This window comes from Elgaria multicarinata, chromosome 2 (genome assembly GCF_023053635.1).
Source record: "Elgaria multicarinata webbii isolate HBS135686 ecotype San Diego chromosome 2, rElgMul1.1.pri, whole genome shotgun sequence".
Classification (NCBI taxonomy): Eukaryota; Metazoa; Chordata; class Lepidosauria; order Squamata; family Anguidae; genus Elgaria; species Elgaria multicarinata.
The window spans coordinates 49,656,007-49,675,000 of NC_086172.1; the positions used below are offsets into that span (position 1 = coordinate 49,656,007).

Sequence of the window (18,994 nt, forward strand, 5' to 3'; positions counted from 1 at the left end):
AAAGCATAAAATACAAAAGAACGTGAATTAAAGAAAACTTAAAGCAGCAGGTTTAAAATCACTCACTGGTCTGCTGAAAAGTTAACAGAATCCTGTATGATCTCCAGAAGGAAGCCCATTCCATAATGTTGGCACCACCACCAAGAAGGTCCTGTCTCTTACACCCACCCATTTAACCATGCAAAATAGCCTCCTTCTAAGGAATTGTGCTGCTAGGCAGAACTGGATGAATCTCACTTTGGTCTGAATTCCAGCCTCAAAACAATGATGAGCTGTATGAGGAAATAGGGCTTTCCTCCCCAAAGACAACCAAAGAAAGCAGCCTGGGGTGGGAGGGTGTGTGGAGGTATTATCAACATTATGAACAGCTAATGGGTTTTTTGCTTCTATAAAGATCAGTTTAAAATCTTGAATGGGTTCACACAACAGTATGGGCTGTTGTTGAACCGTGGATTGTGCTGTGTGAACACAGTGCTTTTTCCACAGGGTGGGTTATTGTGTTATCTGAATGCAGCATTTTTTCCACAGGGTTGCTTGTTAACCATGCAGTGTGACTTGTTAACCACAGTGAACAATCCAACAACAAGCCATCAGTTCTCAAGGCGGCTTGTTTGAGGGGGAAAAAACCCACATTGTATGGTTAACAAGCCACCCTGCAGAAAACGCACTGTGTTCAGACAACACGTTAACCCACCCTGCGGAAAAAACACAGTGTTCACACAACACAACTCACGGTGGGTTAGCGTGTGAACCCAGCCTTTGCATAGCACATATTTTCTAAAATTCAAATACAGTAGTTTACTTTTCTGAACTTGAAAAAATAGTCCTTAAAAAAGAAAAAAGCAGCTTTCAAACATACTTTTGGGAGAAGAATTAGAGCTGGTGGAAGCAATTTGCCTCATGCGACTTCCATGGCAGCTTAGTGCCACAAGCTTGGAAATAATAGCAGTCTTCCCAAACCCCACATTTCCAACCACAACAGCTCCCCTGGTTTCTGCCTGCTCTGTATTCTTCAACTTTTCCTCGATTGCTTGAAACAGCCAGTCTCTTCCGACAAACACAGAGTCTGTTGTTATGCTTGGCACTTCAAACAATAGTGGCTTTAGCAAAATATCTTGAGGCTTATAGGGGACAAAACGTGCTGAGAGAAGAGAAAGAACTTGTTAGAAGACAATATTTTAAGCAATGAAAAATCAATTTAAGCCAGAAACATTCAAGCCTTAGGGGATGCACACATAATTTCATAAAGTCACCTTCTAAACTTTTAATACTTTCCACTCAAGATTTCTACAATGCAATGCAATACAATGCAAAGCATAGATAGATAGATAGACAGACAGACAGATAATACGATCATTTCGGTCAAGTTCTGGGCAGGTTCACTATGAGACATTGTCAGATTCTTAAGAAAAAGGAAGTCCTGGGAAGAAGTGGTTCTCAGAAAACATTGACCAACAAAATAGGACAAAACCATAGTGCACTCTACCTTAAACTATACAATATGTGCAATATATCTGTTTTTAATACAACATCAAGGCCATTTCTCCTCTTCCTGCTCAAAATGTATACATGTGCGGAACTCACTACTCAATACAATCCGAGTAATACAAAAGTACCAAGATTGGCATCTTCTGGGAAATTTTGACATTAAGGGACAAAATCATGGCAGCAAGAGATAACCCAGGTGCAGGTGGGAAACAATGCAAGAAAAACTCTGCCAGATGGCAATTTTGATTTTGAGGCAACAGCCTCACCTTTGAGTCTAGAAACGCTTGCTCTGAGGAATCTGATACTCACAAGCCAGCCTCATTTACCTTCTATAGACATTTTCATCTCTTTCCTGCAGATTGCACTGGATAAACACCCAAGTGGCAGGTAAGAGTCAAATGGGATGAATGGGCTAACACAGCTCCAGGATTACATGCAAGACAGGAGAAAAGGGACTTTGGATCTTTCTCCTAAGCAAACACCACTGCCTAGCATTTGTACCTCCTACTAGGTAAAAATAGCACTCTAAGAAAGGAGAATGCATTATTAATTTTATTGAACTTTTTCTAACCTTTTATTTCTTGCTGAACTCTCCCTCCAGCAGTATTGTGCCAAGGTAAGCGAATTGAGGTCCGTAATGGAGTATTCCTCTGTCCATCCAAATAGCTCAGGTCTTCTAGCTTGGTGGAACTTGTTGCTGCAATAACAATGTTATCCAATCAGCGTGATGTGCAGTAAGCTATAAATCATGGAACGATCTGCTCAATACATTAATGAAAAGAAAAGTCCCACCACCTTTCGTCCTTTTAAGAAGGAACAGTGCAGGGGTTAGAAACCAAGAGACATACAGTACTACTCCAATCCTCCAATTTTTGTGAACCGCCTGGAGAGCTTCGGCTATTGGGCAGTATAGAAATGTAATAAATAAATAAATAAATAAATAAATAAATAAATATCCTGTCTATCACTCATTCTTTTCTTTAGATAAGGTACAAGAAGCAAAAAGAAGTGGAAGGATCAGAGCTACAAAAGGTGATAATATCAAGCTACACCATAACCATGAAGACATAGGAATAGAGTATAGGCTGCCTTATACTGAATCAGACAATTGGTCCACCTAGCCCAGTATTGCCAACACTAACTGGCAGCAGCTCTCCAGGATGTCAGGCCGATTTTTTTCCAGCCCTACTACAAGTGCCTAAGATCAAAGCTAGTACCTTCTGCATGCTAAGCAACACCAATACAGCTACTATTTAGCTATCCCTGATATGCCAATGGGAGAGGTAGACTACTCTGGCTCCTGGCCCTTCATAAAGTTGTTGTGAAGTTAAACATTTCTGCTGTGTTCCTTGGAGGAAGTGTGTAATAAATACACAATGCATAATAATAAACAACTCCCCTTGCAAAACAACAACCCCTGGTCTGAAGTTCTTCATACACAGCATCTCACTATCTCCTTTGACAGCTCTGTCATTTTGAAATCCATGGCCTTGAGCTTCCATAGGAATAAAGTTAGTTAACAGCTAAATTACTATTTTCTTTTATGGTGTCAATCACTGCATCCCTGGGCCGTAAAATTCTAATGATTTGATTATGCTTCATGCGATTCCACCACCCCATTGTTAAAATGTTCAAAATATCAAGTATTCAAGACACTGTCCAGTGTTCCTCAGAAATCATCACATGAACAAAATCATTCTACACTGGGAAATAATTCTGTGCATGGAATAACCCTAAAGCATGTATATTTTTCTACTTCTAAGGAGTAGGAGATGTTTTTTTAAATACCCTACCTCTGCTTGACTCAAGGTCCCATTCTTTCAATTAAATGTGTTCCTTTGTGGTGTGGGTGTGTGTGTGTGGTGTGTGTGTATTAATAAAATGACATTAGGAAAGCTTTAAAACTGCTGATTTACTGTTAGGTGGTAGATAAGAGAAGAAAAGATGCACACTGAATTTTCATAGCCAGTTTGGCAGTCAAATTATTTATTAAAGCTTCAATATTTCCATGTCGGAACACAGCAAGGTAGCTAACATGAATCTTCTGCCCCAATGATTTCATTCAGAGTTACTGGCATTCCAAACCTTGCAAGCAGACAGTCCAAAATCTTGCAAGGAGACAGGCAGACACTTTGTGCAATATTTCACAGCATCCAGAACATCAACAGTCACCCATTAATGGTAAGATTCTCAGCATCTGTTTTTTGCAAAGATATATACATGTCCAACTATAAAAGCTTTTAAGAGGCTGTGAAATGTACTGGAAAATAAATTGGTCATCCTCAGTATTCATTAATAAGAGAAACTACTGAAGTTTTTTAAAAAAGTGGACATGATCCAAAGCTTGTGTGTAGAGAGAACTGTATCATAGCCAGAGGTTTTACTGATGTTTTTAGAGGCCAGCTGCATTTTAAACTAAAAAAGTAGCTTGCCTTTTCAGCGCTGTAAGCAAATGCAATGGAAACTTGAAAGAAATCTGTGGCTAATTATTAGAGCTTTCCAGGACAATCTCTCAAACATATCCTAGTAAAATGAATGGACATAAATTGCAAGTGACTTTATTAATATACAACAGGTAGGAGGGAGGGAGAGAGCGAAAGCGAGCACTCAGTGATTATCATAATTTCAATGCTTGTACAATGCTTTCAAAGAGGAGCAGAACTGTCCACATTACATATCATTTAACTTGAAGGTTTTCTGGGGATCAAATGCACTGAAATGGAGGACTGCCCCCCCCCCATTTAGGCCTGTCCTATTTGGCAGGAATCCACTTGATTACTACCTTGTATTTCTCAGCAGGTATCCAGTGAAATAGACATCAACATGCTCTCTGATAAAATTTAAATGGGGAATCCAATTCTTTCCCTCAAGAAAATGATAAACTAGTACATCTATTTTTCTAAGTATTTTGATATAAAACGACAAGAGTTAACGAATTTAAGGGACATTCCACAATTGTATGAATAAAGATACCGAACCTCTTAGAAGACCAGACCAGCACAAAGTCTGTTTCTTTATGGCAAGAACTAATTCCAGCATTAAGCCATTAGTAAACAGTTACATGAACTAAGTGCTCTTCTTAATCTGAAGAAGTTTTTTCTTCAATTATTCTTTTTATTAGGGTTGTTCCCCTTTGAAAAAAAAACAACAATTTTGATCAGCTCTCTGATCTTCAAGCAGTAGTCCTCGGGGCCAACTTGCTGGTTAAATCATCTAGTGATGCTCCTATTCCCCGCCATATACCTAAGTAACTGTGCTTTTTTATCCTCCCAGCATTTGGAAACTTTCAGCAGCAATCATCATCCCCCAACGGCTATCTTGTCATCTATCAAGAGCAGCTCTCAAAGTCTGACCTGGGCAAACTTGTATTGGGGAAGGCAGGATGAACATGTATACATCCCAAAGTTGATCAAGAGCATAGCCTTGTCTGGATAGGCGAAAGAGCAGCCAAATCTTAGCACTGCTGCTTGCAGCTGAGCACCGCCGCCATGAGACTCAGTGAGATGGAAGGGTTCATAATGCCACTGCCTCTGCAACATCCATATGCACCCAAAGATCATAGCAAAGGCATTGCCTGCATGAATAATTTCAGAAATCGCAGGAAGTCAGAAAACAGTACAGCTGGAAGAAGCAGCACTATGACAGACTAGGGCAGGAACTTGAAGCCAGTGACTTCTTTCTTCTTCCAAACCTTGGAACAGTCATATAAGGCTAGGGTAAGATCTAACAACTCTTCTCCATGCCACGATTGCTCAGCAGCAGCACTTATGGGGGACAAGGCACATTCCTTTCTGAGCGTGACAATAGCAAACCGTGTTCACGTAGAGAAAAGCTGCTGGATCCAAGTCTGCATTTGCATGGGTCATCCCAGGGCCAAGAGAAGGGAGGATCATAGAAACCAACCAGTGATTAACTAGTGGCAATGCCCATCCCTTTAATATACAACTTCAGTGGACTAAGGTATACAGAAATTAATGTCTTACTGGTTCATTAAACCAGAGGTGGCCGAAGTCAGAAGGTCTGAAGGCTCTTTTTGCCTGCATAGACATCCCCTGCCATGGACCACACGCCTGCCACTGCTGCACTGCTGAATTAGATGGTAGTGGCGGCGGAGTTTGCAGTTTGCAAACAGCAGATGGTTTTGCTGCTGCCACAAATTCCAACAATGTGGCAGTGGGGGGCAGTGGGGACTACACTGGGGAGTGGCAGAGATGCATAAAGTTGACAGGTTGCATACTTCCCACCCTTGCCTTAGTCTACGGAAAAGCATTCAGAACAAAATATCTAAACACTGGTTTAAAATCAATGAAATGAGGAATTCAAATATTTTAAGCAATTCGGGATGGCACATACATTAAGAAATTTCTCCCTATCTAATTCAACTAATTAATGACTTTCACTGCTCTATAGGTGAAGGTTAGAAAACAGCTTTTAAACCGAGCTCTCCTGTTTAGGATATTAAAACAATAAAACGGGTAAACCACCTGCACCCCCCCCACATGAAGGGAGCCTAAACCCTTCTACTGCTGCTGAATCCCCCCACACCCCACCTGTACTCTCTACTCCTTCTGCCAGAGATCTGCATTCAGATCTCTCTTCCTCCAGCAGTGCTAGCAGCAATGAAAGAGCAATTTGTATTAGGCTCAATGAGACGTCTCTGTACGCACACATGCAGCTCCCAACCCCCAAGCCAGCATTTCATGCAGCCCTCAGAGCTGAAAAGGTTCTGCATCCGTGCAGTAAAGAGAAGTGACAACAGTGCTGGAGTGTAAGGAAAGAAACTTGCACTGCTAACTGGAATTTAGATTGATGCTTCGGATTCTAAATAGAATCAACTTCTGAACTAAACAAAAGCATTTCAGAAGGTATAATTCAAATAAAGAAAGTGTGCATTTACACATGCACCAAATATGCACGCACACACGCGTGCATGTTCAGCTCTAGTAAGTGAATCAGGATTAATATCACTTCATTCTATTAAACAAACACTAAAAAAGCATAACTTACTTGACATAACTGGAAGGGTTCAGCAAGCTGGGTCCCAATAATTTATGCAGTGAAGTTAGCAGTTGCAGAAAAACAGCTCTTACAAATACCATGGGCTGTAGAGAAGCTAACAAAGGGACTCTAGTCTGAGTTAAACCTTAAGCAGTTGGGGAGCTTCCCTAAGCTCATTCAGGCATCCTCATGGATTTCACAGCTCCTTACATTTCATGAACATGTCCTTGAACTAGCTAGCTCAGTGACTGAACTATTCCCTAGAATTTCAAAAACCAACCTTAGGGGTCTTTTGCATGCTTCTTTCTAGTATCCGGGGCTTAGATTTAAAACAAACAAACAAACAGATACAATTTTGAAAAAGGTGTTCTCCAAGTCATGCAAAAAACAAAGGCAGCCATGTGGGCCATGAGAAAAAATCCAAAATCCATATGGTGTAATAACGCCTTTATTAGGCCAACTATGTGGGTTTTGGAATGATGAGAAAGACATCCAAAGCACACCGAGAAAAGAAGGTACTTTTTTATAACAGAGAAAATAAAAATATGAGCTTTAATAAAGACCAGTGGCAAAAGAACTGAACAGATTTCAAACTGGAGCTCAAGGTCAGAACTACAATCAGCCTGATAATAAATCTTGAAAGCTCTTATTTCTTTTTTTTCCCTTTTCTCTAGCTTATTGGAAAGAATGAATTGGATCAGCCTTGGTCTGGATCACAAAAAGCCCATTCCTTAGGTAATGTAACAATTTAGATTTCAAGGCTAGATCCAAACCCTCTGAAGCTGCCCCAGCAGAAGAGCCAGAAGATAGTACAAGTAATGTCTGAGTAGAGGCCGAATTTAGAGGCCTTGGGTGAAGCCTGGACATGGATCACCTGCTAAAGTCATGTCAGAGAAGATAGCAGCCCAAGCTCATTCGGAAAGCAAGTCTTACAGGCTTGCTGTGTGGATTTCTAGCAATGTAGAAAAGCTCTTCTCCCAAACAAGTAAGCCAGCTATCATGTCCATCCAACTTAACGGAATTTATCGGCACACTATACTTTTAAAGAGAAACCCACTGCACCTTACACACATGGCTAGGTAATATCTACCCACTAACCTCTAGAAGAAACTTCCAATACAAAAGTAAAAGCTGACAGAAAACTCCTTAACTATTCTGCACAAGGAAAACAATAGAGCTGAAAGAAACAAGTCTCCCAGAAGAAGAAAACTGAGCAGGAAGATGCTTGCCCCATCCTGCAAAGCATTTTTGGACAGGACAATCTCACTACGCATAGGGAAGGCCAAGAGCACCAGCTCCCCGACTAGAATTCTAGGATGCTCCACAGATGCGATGTGCAGGGACCCAATTGTAGAACCACACAGAGGCAGCCTTCACTGCGAAAACCAGTATATTCCACACAACTGATAACCAATAAATCAAGTGTAATTAACACAGGTTCACTTTTTCCTCCTCACACAATAACATGTCTTTTCTTAAAGAAGCATTTAGTTATAGGGATCTCACGTTTTTCTCAGCACACAATCTGCAACATTTTGTTGCTAGGAAAAAACTATTACTCACTTCCATGGCAATCACTAAGGCAGTTGTATGAAATATGGCTGTATAATGTCATGGGCCCTTCACTAGATTGTGCTTGTGACAATACTAGTGGCACAACCTGCATCGTTGTATATACCTTTTAAAAGTTTTACTGTTTGTTTTTCTAACTTACTTTAGTGGCAGAGTGCTTCCCGCTATACATCACTCTAACAGAAGAACACATTTCACTCATTAATTCTTTTTTTATTGTAATGAGCCCAAGGAAGACTACTTCAGCTCAACACAGCAAGATCCCACAACTCTGTAGACTTTTGTACATTGTTTTTAATTTTTGTGTGTGTTAAATGTCTGTACACTACCCTTCACTAGTGCTGGTTCTCCCACCTGCCTTTCAATTTTATGGAAATCAGATATAATTTGATGGAAACTGCTCCATGCTATTGGGAGCACAGCCCTAAAAGGAACAAATAATAATAATGATGATGATGATGATGGTGATGATGATGATGATGATGATAATAATAATTTATTTCTTACCCGCCTCTCCCTCTGGATCGAGGCAGGGAACAACACCAAATACAAAACACTATAAAATACATAAAACTGATTAAAACATATAAAACTAATACATTATTAAAAGGCATCTTAAAAAAACAAAGAAAGGTCTGAAACACATACAACATTCACTCCCTTTGATTTTTCCTTACCTGCAACAGAATTAGGTCGAGGCATTACTAATGAACCAGAGCTTTGAGTATATGTAACAGGGCCATCTCCAGAAGCTTCTACTTTGGGCAAACTTTCTGAAGACCCAACAGTCTCCTCTTCTGCAACTGGTGAACAATTATCTGTCCTTCGTTCATGAATAATTCCTTGATGTACACCGGTTCTGAGACTCCCGTCTTTACTCCATTCCAAACTGGATCCACTACGGTCATCGTTTTCCGATGAACTTGTAACTGTTGCTAAAAAAACAAAAGCAGAAAACAGTGATTTCTGAATGAAAGGATAGTGTAATGTATAAAGTTCTGTAGCATTCTTTGACAAGTGGAGCAATGCAACAAAATGTTGCAGTGTGACGTGCACCTGTTTAGGATGTTCCAGCCACTCTGTTTCTCAATTTGGTGTTGTTGTTGTTTTATCTTAGAGATGCGGCAGATACAGTTGTTCTTAGTCCCAACTATATTAAAATATTTTACTTCTTCATTGATGTCTATGAGGAACTCCCTGGGACATTTTAAAACAGCTTCTCAGTGTGAACCAAGAAATTATCTAACTAGACAACAATATAGTTTTGTCTACAATATTTATCTCTATCTGTCCCTTCCTCCCTTCTTCTTGTCCAGCCACCATTCCGTCTCTTCTCCCACCCATTTTCCTTTTTATTTCTCAGCCACTTCACTGCATTAGCCCTCCCTATCCAGTTGTTAGGTTTTCCTTCTCTTTTGCTGTAGATATTACAGGCCAATGAGTTATTGTGCTGGGGTTTTCTTTGTGGTGGTGGTGGGGATTTCTCTCCAAAGGATGTTTTTCCTTAAGATTTTTCATACCCCTGCAAATACCCCGAGACTCTGCTGATAACTAGGTGTTTTGGCTACATTTGAAATACAAGATCAACTTGACAAGCTGACAAGTTCTTTCAAGACGCAGTAAATCAGAAACCTTGGTTTGGTTTCAGTGGGAAAACATAGGGCAGCCACTGTGCATGCTTATAGTTGCAACTATGTATGCCTCAAGATTTAAGGATATATGGCATGAAAAGCATGACCTCCTATTTCAAGAATACTAACAACTCAAATACTGTAAAGAGTTGTAAGGATTTGATGAAAGCCTTACGTTGTGCTTCTGTATGACAGAATTATTGAAGTTTTTGATTAAAGAAAAAACTTGGCCTTTTGATATATTATGAACTAAATGTCCCTTCTGATTTAATAATTGAGGGGAAGAGGTGGGTCAGGAAAGATTTCCACTCAAGTTTCTAATACTGAAAAGAAGGCATATCGCCAGATTTCCCCTCTCATTTTGGCCTCTAGCCCAGACTTTTCTCTTACTTAGCTCACTGCAAAAGATGAAAATCTGCCCTCACCTCTATTATGTCAGTGGAGGCAGAGACAATTTCAACTAAGGCAATAAAACACTAAAAAAGAAGGAAAGAAGCCTGAGCCAGCAGAAAGTGTGGGAGAGGGAGGAGAAGGGCAATTCTCCAGTCAAAGGGCCTACTGGCCCAGAATAACATAGCAGGAATGGAAATACAATCAAAGCCTACTTAAGTAGTATGGAAGAACAAGCTATTTTCATGGCTGGATAAAGTCTGCCGAAAAAGGGTTACAAAAGATATACTTGCTAAAATCTGTACTGAATGAGCATTTAAAACTATTAATAAATTTGCATGTATAGCTATGGGGTTCACCAAAAACACAAGGATTGCTTTGAAAAATTGTGTGTGTGTGTGTGGGGGGGGACAAAAATCCTCCCACTCTCCCAAATGAATGCAGAATGATTAAGCTTACAAGGAACTCATGGGACTGAAGATGCTTGATAGTACGTAAGCTCATTTCCATTCCATTTTCTCTTCCCTGTTCTCATATAGACAGGTTTGCAAAGCATGCTGTGCAGGCTAGCTCTCAAAATCATTACTGTCTTTCAGGGTTTGCAGGGAAATGTGTGGGAGGGAGTGTTTTATTTTAAATCAACCATGTTGCACAACAGAATATCCTATACATTTCACCACATTCTTGCGAACAGAAGGTGTGTGTGAGTGTGTGTGTGTGTGTGTGTGTATATGAGCGAGCGAGCGAGCGAGCGCACACACACACACACTTTCAAGATCCATATCATCTAAATATCTTTCCGGTGGTTTTATTTTGTATGCTCTAAAGCTCTTTTGCCTAACCCTCTCAGCTTGATTTCTCCTGCGCTGCCTTTTACTCCCAGTTTTGAATTAATCATTGAAACCACTCAGCAATACAAAGATCTCTCCTTCACATTCATCAACACTATGAAACTTTTCGGCCTCTCTTAGCACAAAAGCAGCGCTTCAACAGTATCTCCACGGTCTGCCTTCACTAGCATACCTCTGTGACCCATAACTACTGCCCTTCCCAGTACAGAAGGAACAACACCAGAGTCATTCAAAAGTAGGACCATGCAATGCTCTGCCAACCACCACTTTCCACGTCTCCATTCTGCTCCGTAAAAGCTAGTAGATAAAGAGAGTCTGGAAGGGGAACAATTCCATGAGAAAACCTAGGTTCTAAACTGCCATGTTTCCCCACATTTCACATCAGACATATAGCAGCATTAAGCCTGCTACAGAAGACAACTAAATTTCCACTGAGACAAGTCTTAGCAGGATAATATCCAACTAACACAGGCAGCACTATGGATGAACCCTCTTTCTTTGAACACTGCAGTACTAGAAGAGTCAGCCACTATTAGTTTAAAGACCCACAGATACAAACATATTTATATGCATATATGATGCTTCCATATACTGAGTCAGACCATTGATCCATCTAGTCAGGTATTGTCAACACTGACTGGCAGCAGCTCTGCAGGGTTTCAGACAGGATTCTTTCCTAGCCCTATCTGGTGACGCTGGGGGATTGAATTTGGGACCTTCCTTATAAGAAGCATGTGCTCTACCACACACACACACACACACACTGCAAGTTTGTCCACTCTTGCCACGCGGTCACACCATTTAATGAACTTGGTTGCAATGATAAAAAGAATGGAAGGATTTCCAGGGGTAAGAGCTCTTTCTAGTTTGTTTGGAAAGAGGAAAATGTAGAAGAGGCAGAGTAAGAAAAGGGGGAAAAACCTTTAGTGCTTTAGCTAAGTTCTCAATATGATCTACATACATTATTTCAGTAACCTTTAGAACAACCCTACGTGGCTGATAGGTAGCGTTCCCATATCACATTTGAACTGGGGGCTTTGAGATTCATTGCTCATGCTCTTAAATACTGTATTACGCCAGCATAGTTACTCCCTTTGGCAGCATAACTACATTCTTTCCCATCCCATTCATGGGATCTGATCATCATAGTATAGACCCTGTAGTGAAGAAATTCAGGGTTCCACCCCCACCCAAGCCCAATAAGGGCTACATCAAAAGAAAGTTTAGGCATGACTAAATGCCTACAAGAAAAAGAAGAGAACCACTGAGGATGGCATAATTATTTCAAGTGAAAGAGCACTTTAAAATTTTTTGGAGCATGGAGATTTTGGAAGTGGAGCCAAGTACTAACAGGAAGCAAGACAAGAGAGCTTTAGCTGTAGTTCTACATACCCTTTACAGTCTCATAGCGGCCCACCTGCTGATACAGAAAAGTAAACAGCAAAAGAGATAGCTAAAAGTCAGTGCTTTACTAGGAATTAAACTGCTTACCTATAATTCCACTGTCCTTACTTTCTAATGTGGAGCTTGGGCTGCTAATGGTCCCACAGGGACTACTTTTGTTGGCTGCTGTTTTGCCAGCACAGCTATTCAGAGTTGAGCAAGGGCTATCAGTGCTAGGCGACGTAGTGCTGCTCGTTAGCGTAGAACAGGGGCTGACTCTTTGACTAGCTACTGTGCACTGCAAAACGAATGAAACAAAGAATCAATACACGGAGCACAGCATATACATCCATGATGAGGACACAGGTAATACTCAAGAAGAAAACCAAACAAACCTAAAGTAGACCCATACAACTTTCCAAACACTTTTTAAAAAAGGAGTTCTTGAATCCCTCTAAGGTGGTAGGGAATCAATGACTACTTATGGGACTATGCAAGCTTAGGACCCTTTTGTACTGTAACTAAGTTCTGTAAAGTTCAGTGTATTGTTTCTGAAACATTGGTTAGTGAAAAACAAATCATATAAACCCACATTGAGAGACAGCAACATGAAATTCAGGATTTATTTGGAATAATGGTCGAATGCAGACTATGCTTCATTGGCTATTCAAAAAGGAAACAAAATATGAACAAAATCTGGTTTAAAAATGTTTGTCACAAATGATTACAATTATTGTAGAATAAGACATACTGATAGGTCCCTCTTGCCTTACAGCCTTACACTTGTCACCTCCCAGCATCCCACAAGAGTTTAGACAGATTATTAAGTACCTGTGAACAAAAGTCATTCAGTTAAATATATTCATGTGCAAAAAACAGATGGCATGAACAAGTGAGCCATGCCTGTTGTATTATACAGGAAAAAGGAAGAAACCTGCATCATTATTCAAATCTGATTTCACAGAGCCCGTATGTGTAATACAAGGAGATCACGAAGAAGAAATTGTAGTTACCTCTGGTGCCTGTAAGGGCGGGGATATACGCACTAACGTATTATTGTTAATTATTATTGTTATTAATTATTAATGATTATTTCACTCTCTAACTAGACTCAGTTGCATGAAACATGTGATTAAAATTATCGTTCAATGCGTTCTCATAACTCTACCCAGCTTAATTTTAAATACTTTTCTTGTAGGGAAAGGCACAGAGAACATCAAGTCACAGCTCCATTTATTTTTCATCGGTGCTTTCGACAAATGTACCAGGCATACGCATTATTAAGTGTTATTGTATGCTAGTAAGTTTCTTATTAAATATTTTGAAAGTCAAGAAGTTGTTGGTATTTCAGATTTAGCCAGAGTGCTATTTATAACTTATTTCCACTAACATACCATAGTTTCATGTTTTTCTTCTGCAGAGATATGGGCAGAGCTCGGAATCCCTTCTCCCAGCAAAAATCCCAGCCTTGTCATCAGTTCCTGAGCTGCTGGTGAACAGCTTGATTCTTTCTCTGACTTTGTTTCTGTGCATACAAAAGAAGAAGAAAAGAAACAGGGCTACAGAGACATATTTTATACGGGTAACAAAAACAAGCTTTTTTTCCATTTTAATTCTGTCTTGGGCAATAAGAATACAGCTTCCAAAGGGGCAAATAGTGAGTATGAAATGAGTACCAATGGCAACTATTATAGTACAAAATATTATGTACTAAATCAGCCTTCCCCAACCTGGGGCCCTCTACATGTGTTGGACTGCACCTTCCATGACCCTCAGCCAGTATGGCCAATTATGCTACCGGGTGGGGATGATGGACAGTGTAGCAAGAGGGCACAGCAAGAGGGCACCAGGTTGGGAGAGACTGTACTAAAGTTGGTAACCTGGGACATAATCCCACTAACTTGAATGCGCTTTTGGTCTTGTTGATTACAATGGAGCAGATTTCAATCCCCATAAATGCAGGTTGCTTACCTGTAACTGTAGTTCTTCGAGTGGTCATCTATGCATTCACACATATGGGCTTTGCGCCTGCGCAGAGACCAGACCGGAACCTTCTATAGCTGAGTGGAACTTTTTGGCGGGAACCCCTCCCCCACGCTACCGCGCATGTCCATGGGGTTCCCGCCCTTACCTCAGTTTACAGGAGTCCGACATTGTGCCCCCATAAACATGAGTGTAAATAAAATACAAGTACATTCCACACATAACTGTGTCATTTATAAGTCTCACACCACCAAGTGGGGATGGTGGGTGGGTTGTGTGAATGCATAGATGACCACTCGAAGAACTACAGTTACAGGTAAGCAACCTGCATTTCTTCTTCGTGGTCTCTATGCATCACACATATGGGCGAGTAGCAAGCTGACATATATTTGGAGGTGGGTTGGTGCATCATCTGAAGATCTCCGAGAGCACTGTCCTCCCAACGAGCAGTCGTGCCTAGCACGGGTGTCCAAACTGTAGTGCCTAACAAACGTGGATGGAGTGGACCACGTTGCAGCTCTACAGACTTCTGTCAAAGGAACACCTCTGCCGAAAACCACAGATGTTGTGACGGCTCTGGTAGAATGAGCTGTCACAGGTTTCACCAGTTCTAGTTTAGAGATAGAGTAGGCAAGTTCAATTGTGTCTACAATCCAGCGTGACAGACGCCGACATGAAACAGGGAGTCCCTTATAAGGCTCCCCATAACAAATAAACAATTGCTTTGTTTTTCTAAAATTCCTTGTCCTAGCCTTGTAAAAGGCAAGAGTTCTCCTTACATCAAGTGTATGTAAAGCAGACTCTACAGGTGATGTAGGATTCGGAAAGAAAGCTGGTAGAGTGATATATTGGGACAGATGAAAGGTTGACACTACCTTAGGCAAGAAGGCAGGGTCTGTGCGTAACACAACCTTATCTTTGTGAAAGATAGTGTAAGGAGCAACTATCTTGAGAGCTCTAAGCTCACTTGCACGTCTAGCAGAAGTGATGGCTACTAAAAAGACAGTATTGAATGTTAGAAGCCTAAGGTCAGATAAGGCCATGGGCTCGAAGGGCTTCTTTGTCAATGCCTGTAACACCACTGATAGGCTCCATGGTGGAACGATACTCTTTACTGTCGGTATCATATTTTTAAGCCCTTTTAAAAATTTCCTCGATGTTGGATGCACAAAAGGTGTAAAACCAATCATGCCTCGATGAAAGACGTAATAGCTGCTAAGTGAACTCTGATGGAAGTGAGTTCGAGTCCCTGCTGATAAAGTGTCAGTAGGTATTTGAGGATTAACGCTAAAGGGCAAGATTCAGGTGCTTGATCGTTTTCCAAGGCAAAAGTTTGAAATCTTTGCCACTTTGCCGCATAAGATTTTCTTGTTGAAGGCTTTAGTGATGCCAAAAATATATGGTCTACAGTTAAATCTTTGATACGAGAGGAGGAGTGGATGATATCCTCCATGCCGTCATCTTGACGGTCGACGGGTTTGCGTGTCGAACCCTGCCCTGATGTCGAGACAACAGTGTCGGTATCGGCGGGAGTCTGATGTAATTCCCGTCCGACAGTCGAAGGGCGTGGAGAACCACGTCTGTCGAGGCCACCACGGTGTGATAAGGATGTAGTCCGACCTGTCCGACTGGATTTTGGCCAGCACCTTCGTCAACAGTGGAAACAGAGGAAAGATGTAAAGAAGATTTCCTTTCCAGGTTCTGGTGAAAGCATCTCCTAGCGAGTGCTTTCCTCTTCCTGCTCTGCTGCAGAACCTGGAACAAGCTGCGTTTTCTTCGGTAGCGAAGACATCGACAGCAGGGAGGCTCCAGTACCGAAAGAGAACGTCTCTTACTTCGGTATCGAGCTCCCATTCGTGGTCGACGTGGAAAGACCTGCTGAGGGCGTCCGCGAAGATGTTTTCATTGCCCGCTACATGGGTCGCCGTCAGGTGAGTATTTCTCTTTATGCACCAGATGCAAATCCTGAGTGCCGATCGATTCAGAGGGTGAGACTTTGTCCCACCTTGTTTGTTGATGTACACCACCACCGTGGTGTTGTCCATCGCGATCAGGACGTTTAGGCCCTCGATCAATTGTGAAAAAGTTCTTATTGCATTCTCAACCGCTAGCAGTGGTAGATATGATGTTCCCTCTGGGAAGGAGGCCAACGGCCCTGAGCTGTGAGGGAGTCGCAGTGTGCTCCCCATCCGATCAACGATGCATCCGTCGTGATCGTTACCGAAGGAGTGTTTTGTTGGAACGAAACCCCTTCTAGGAGCGTCGACATCGAAAACCACTATTTCAGAGATGCCCTTACTTGCGTCAGGATCGACAGGTAAGCTCACCGGGCATCGTGTCGAAGATCGAAAGTTCTTAAAACCCAGGCTTGCAATATTCTCATTCTGAGTCTTGCAAACCTGATGACTGCATCAAGCCTAATAGCCTCTGAATTGTCCATGCCGAAACTTTTCGGCGGCTCTCGGTATCGATGGCTAACTGCTGTAAGGTGTTCGCTCTGGTCGACGGTAAGTATGCTCTCCCATCTCGAGACGACAGAGTTACCCCTATAAAGTCGAGCTTCTGATGTGGGGTCAAGATGGATTTCTCCTCGTTGACCCACAAACCCAACAAGTCCAACAGGTTGAGGGTGGTTGAAATGTCCTTCTGGAGCGTGCAACTGGTGTCCGCTACCAGAAGCCAATCGTCCAAGTGTAGGAGCTGCAGAATAAAAGTAACCGTTGTCATACGGAACTTCCTTGGAATGATGAATTTGTTTAACTGCTTTAAGTCCATGATCGGCCGAAGACCTCATATTTCTTCGGGACCGTGAAGTAGCGCGAGAAAAAACCCTGGTTGAGTTCCTCTGCGGGTACGGGAGAGATGGCTCTCTTCGATAGCAGAGGTCTGTACCTCCGGAAGCAGAGGAAGGGATGGCGCCGTTACTTTCACCCCCGAAGGAGGAAGGACATCGAGCTCGATGGCATACCCCAAGTTGATGATAGTGAACACGCAGGAGTCTGATGCCATTGACTCCCATTGATGGTAATGGGGTGCTAGGCGGTTCGCAAAGGGAGGTGGACGTGGGACAAAGAAGTCAAAGTCACTGCTTCTTGGTGAAGTCAGGCTGACGCTTGTCTTGTTGAAATGTAGACTGATATGGCCGCTTACTCTGGAGTTGTTGTTGTTGTTGCTGCCTCTGTTGGCTTTGATAGTAGGGCCGCTGCTGTTGTTGTTGAGCAGGCGGTCTTGTTCACCGTCTCAGCTTGTATTGAGCAGGCTGAGCAGAGAAACTTATTTTCTTGGCTGTTGTGCAAGCCTTGTATATAGAGTCCAAGGTCTTGTCCTGCTATTAAACAAGCCCTCGCCATCGTAAGGCATGTTCTAAATCCTGGCTTTGGTGTCATGAGCCAGATTAGCGGAGCGGAGCCAAGCATGTCTCCTCAAGGACACGGGTCCCATCATCGACTTGGAATGGCAGTCAACTTGGTGTCGCGCTGTCGACACTTGTTGCCTGGCTATGGCTGAAGCTTCACTTTGGAAGACTCGTGCCCGCTCTTTTTTGTCCTCTGGGAGATGTTCACCTAGTGATCCTATTTTCTCCCAGAGGAAGAGCTGGTATCGTGCCATGGTAGCCTCGTAGGCTGATGCCCAAAGAAGCAGAGGAAAAAATCCTCCGGCCCGTAAGGTCCAACTTTCTGCCCTCTCTGTCCACAGGTGCAGAATGTGCCTTCTGTAAGCGGCCTTGAACCGACTCCCTACGATCGAATTAGGTTTGGGATGTTGGACCAGAAACTGTACATTTTCTTGTTAGACTCGATAGAGGGTCTCTAGCCTTTACGATGTGGCCTGAGACATAGCCGGTGTTTTCCAGAATAATTGAGCCATTTGCTTTAAAGCATGTGGTGCTGGATCACCAGTCCTAATGCCTGAGCCATTCTAAGCATATGGTCAGAAGATCTGACCATATCGTCGGAAGGGGAAGAAGGGTCGTTGTCATGAACCTCATCTTATGGTGAAGGCATCGATGGAGTAGCCGACAACCCCGACTCAGAATCCGATGAATAATTTTCTTCAGGCAAGGATACTGTAACCACCTGGAGGTATACATGCTCCGTCGGTACCGTGGTAACCGCGGCAGTCGATGCCGATGGCTGTGTACGGTGTCGAGGCGTCGACACTGTGGACATTGGTGGGCGGGCGGTGGAGGCAGCAGTAGATGACACATGCTCCGTCGGTATCGTGGTAACCGCGGCAGTCGATGCCGATGGCTGCGTACGGTGTCGAGGCGTCGACACCGTGGACATTGGTGGGCGGGCGGTGGAGGCAGCGGTAGATGACACACCCTCGATGTAAGCGAAGGGTGCGCATAATACTCTTCTTGAGGGTACTGGTGGTCACCCTGGAAGTGGGCGATATCGATCCCATTCCGAAGGCGGTAGAGGGATTAGTCCCTGAACCTCTCACGGCCTGCTAGGCTCTCGGAAAGAGGCCGCTGAAACCGAATCCCGCAACTCGCCCTCCGATAGACTGGGAGGGTGCGTCGGTACCGTAGCCATCGGTAGCGGCTGGAATCTCGATACCGAGGGAGGCCTCGGTATCGAAGCGGTCGGTATGACAGGAGGAGTAGAGTGACTCCTAGCCGGTTCCGCCGCTCCATTTCCGAAGAAGATTTGGGAGTCCGGGCCTTTTTTGGAGATTTTCCTGGCCGCGGAACTC

General features: G+C 42.7%; 1 protein-coding gene across 3 annotated transcripts in view; it reads right to left on the bottom strand.

Moving 5' to 3' along the window:
• The window catches only part of TANC1 (tetratricopeptide repeat, ankyrin repeat and coiled-coil containing 1), a 147,178-nt gene that overhangs the window by 35,804 nt on the left and 92,380 nt on the right, over positions 1 to 18,994 (bottom strand). For all 3 annotated transcript variants that reach the window (XM_063116498.1, XM_063116499.1, XM_063116500.1), the window contains 5 exons: positions 13,708 to 13,838; positions 12,422 to 12,611; positions 8,736 to 8,993; positions 2,060 to 2,185; positions 860 to 1,141 (listed from right to left, as the gene is read on the bottom strand). In XM_063116498.1, coding sequence (XP_062972568.1) covers positions 860 to 1,141; positions 2,060 to 2,185; positions 8,736 to 8,993; positions 12,422 to 12,611; positions 13,708 to 13,838 — 987 coding nt within the window. The remainder of the gene's footprint in view (positions 1 to 859; positions 1,142 to 2,059; positions 2,186 to 8,735; positions 8,994 to 12,421; positions 12,612 to 13,707; positions 13,839 to 18,994) is intronic.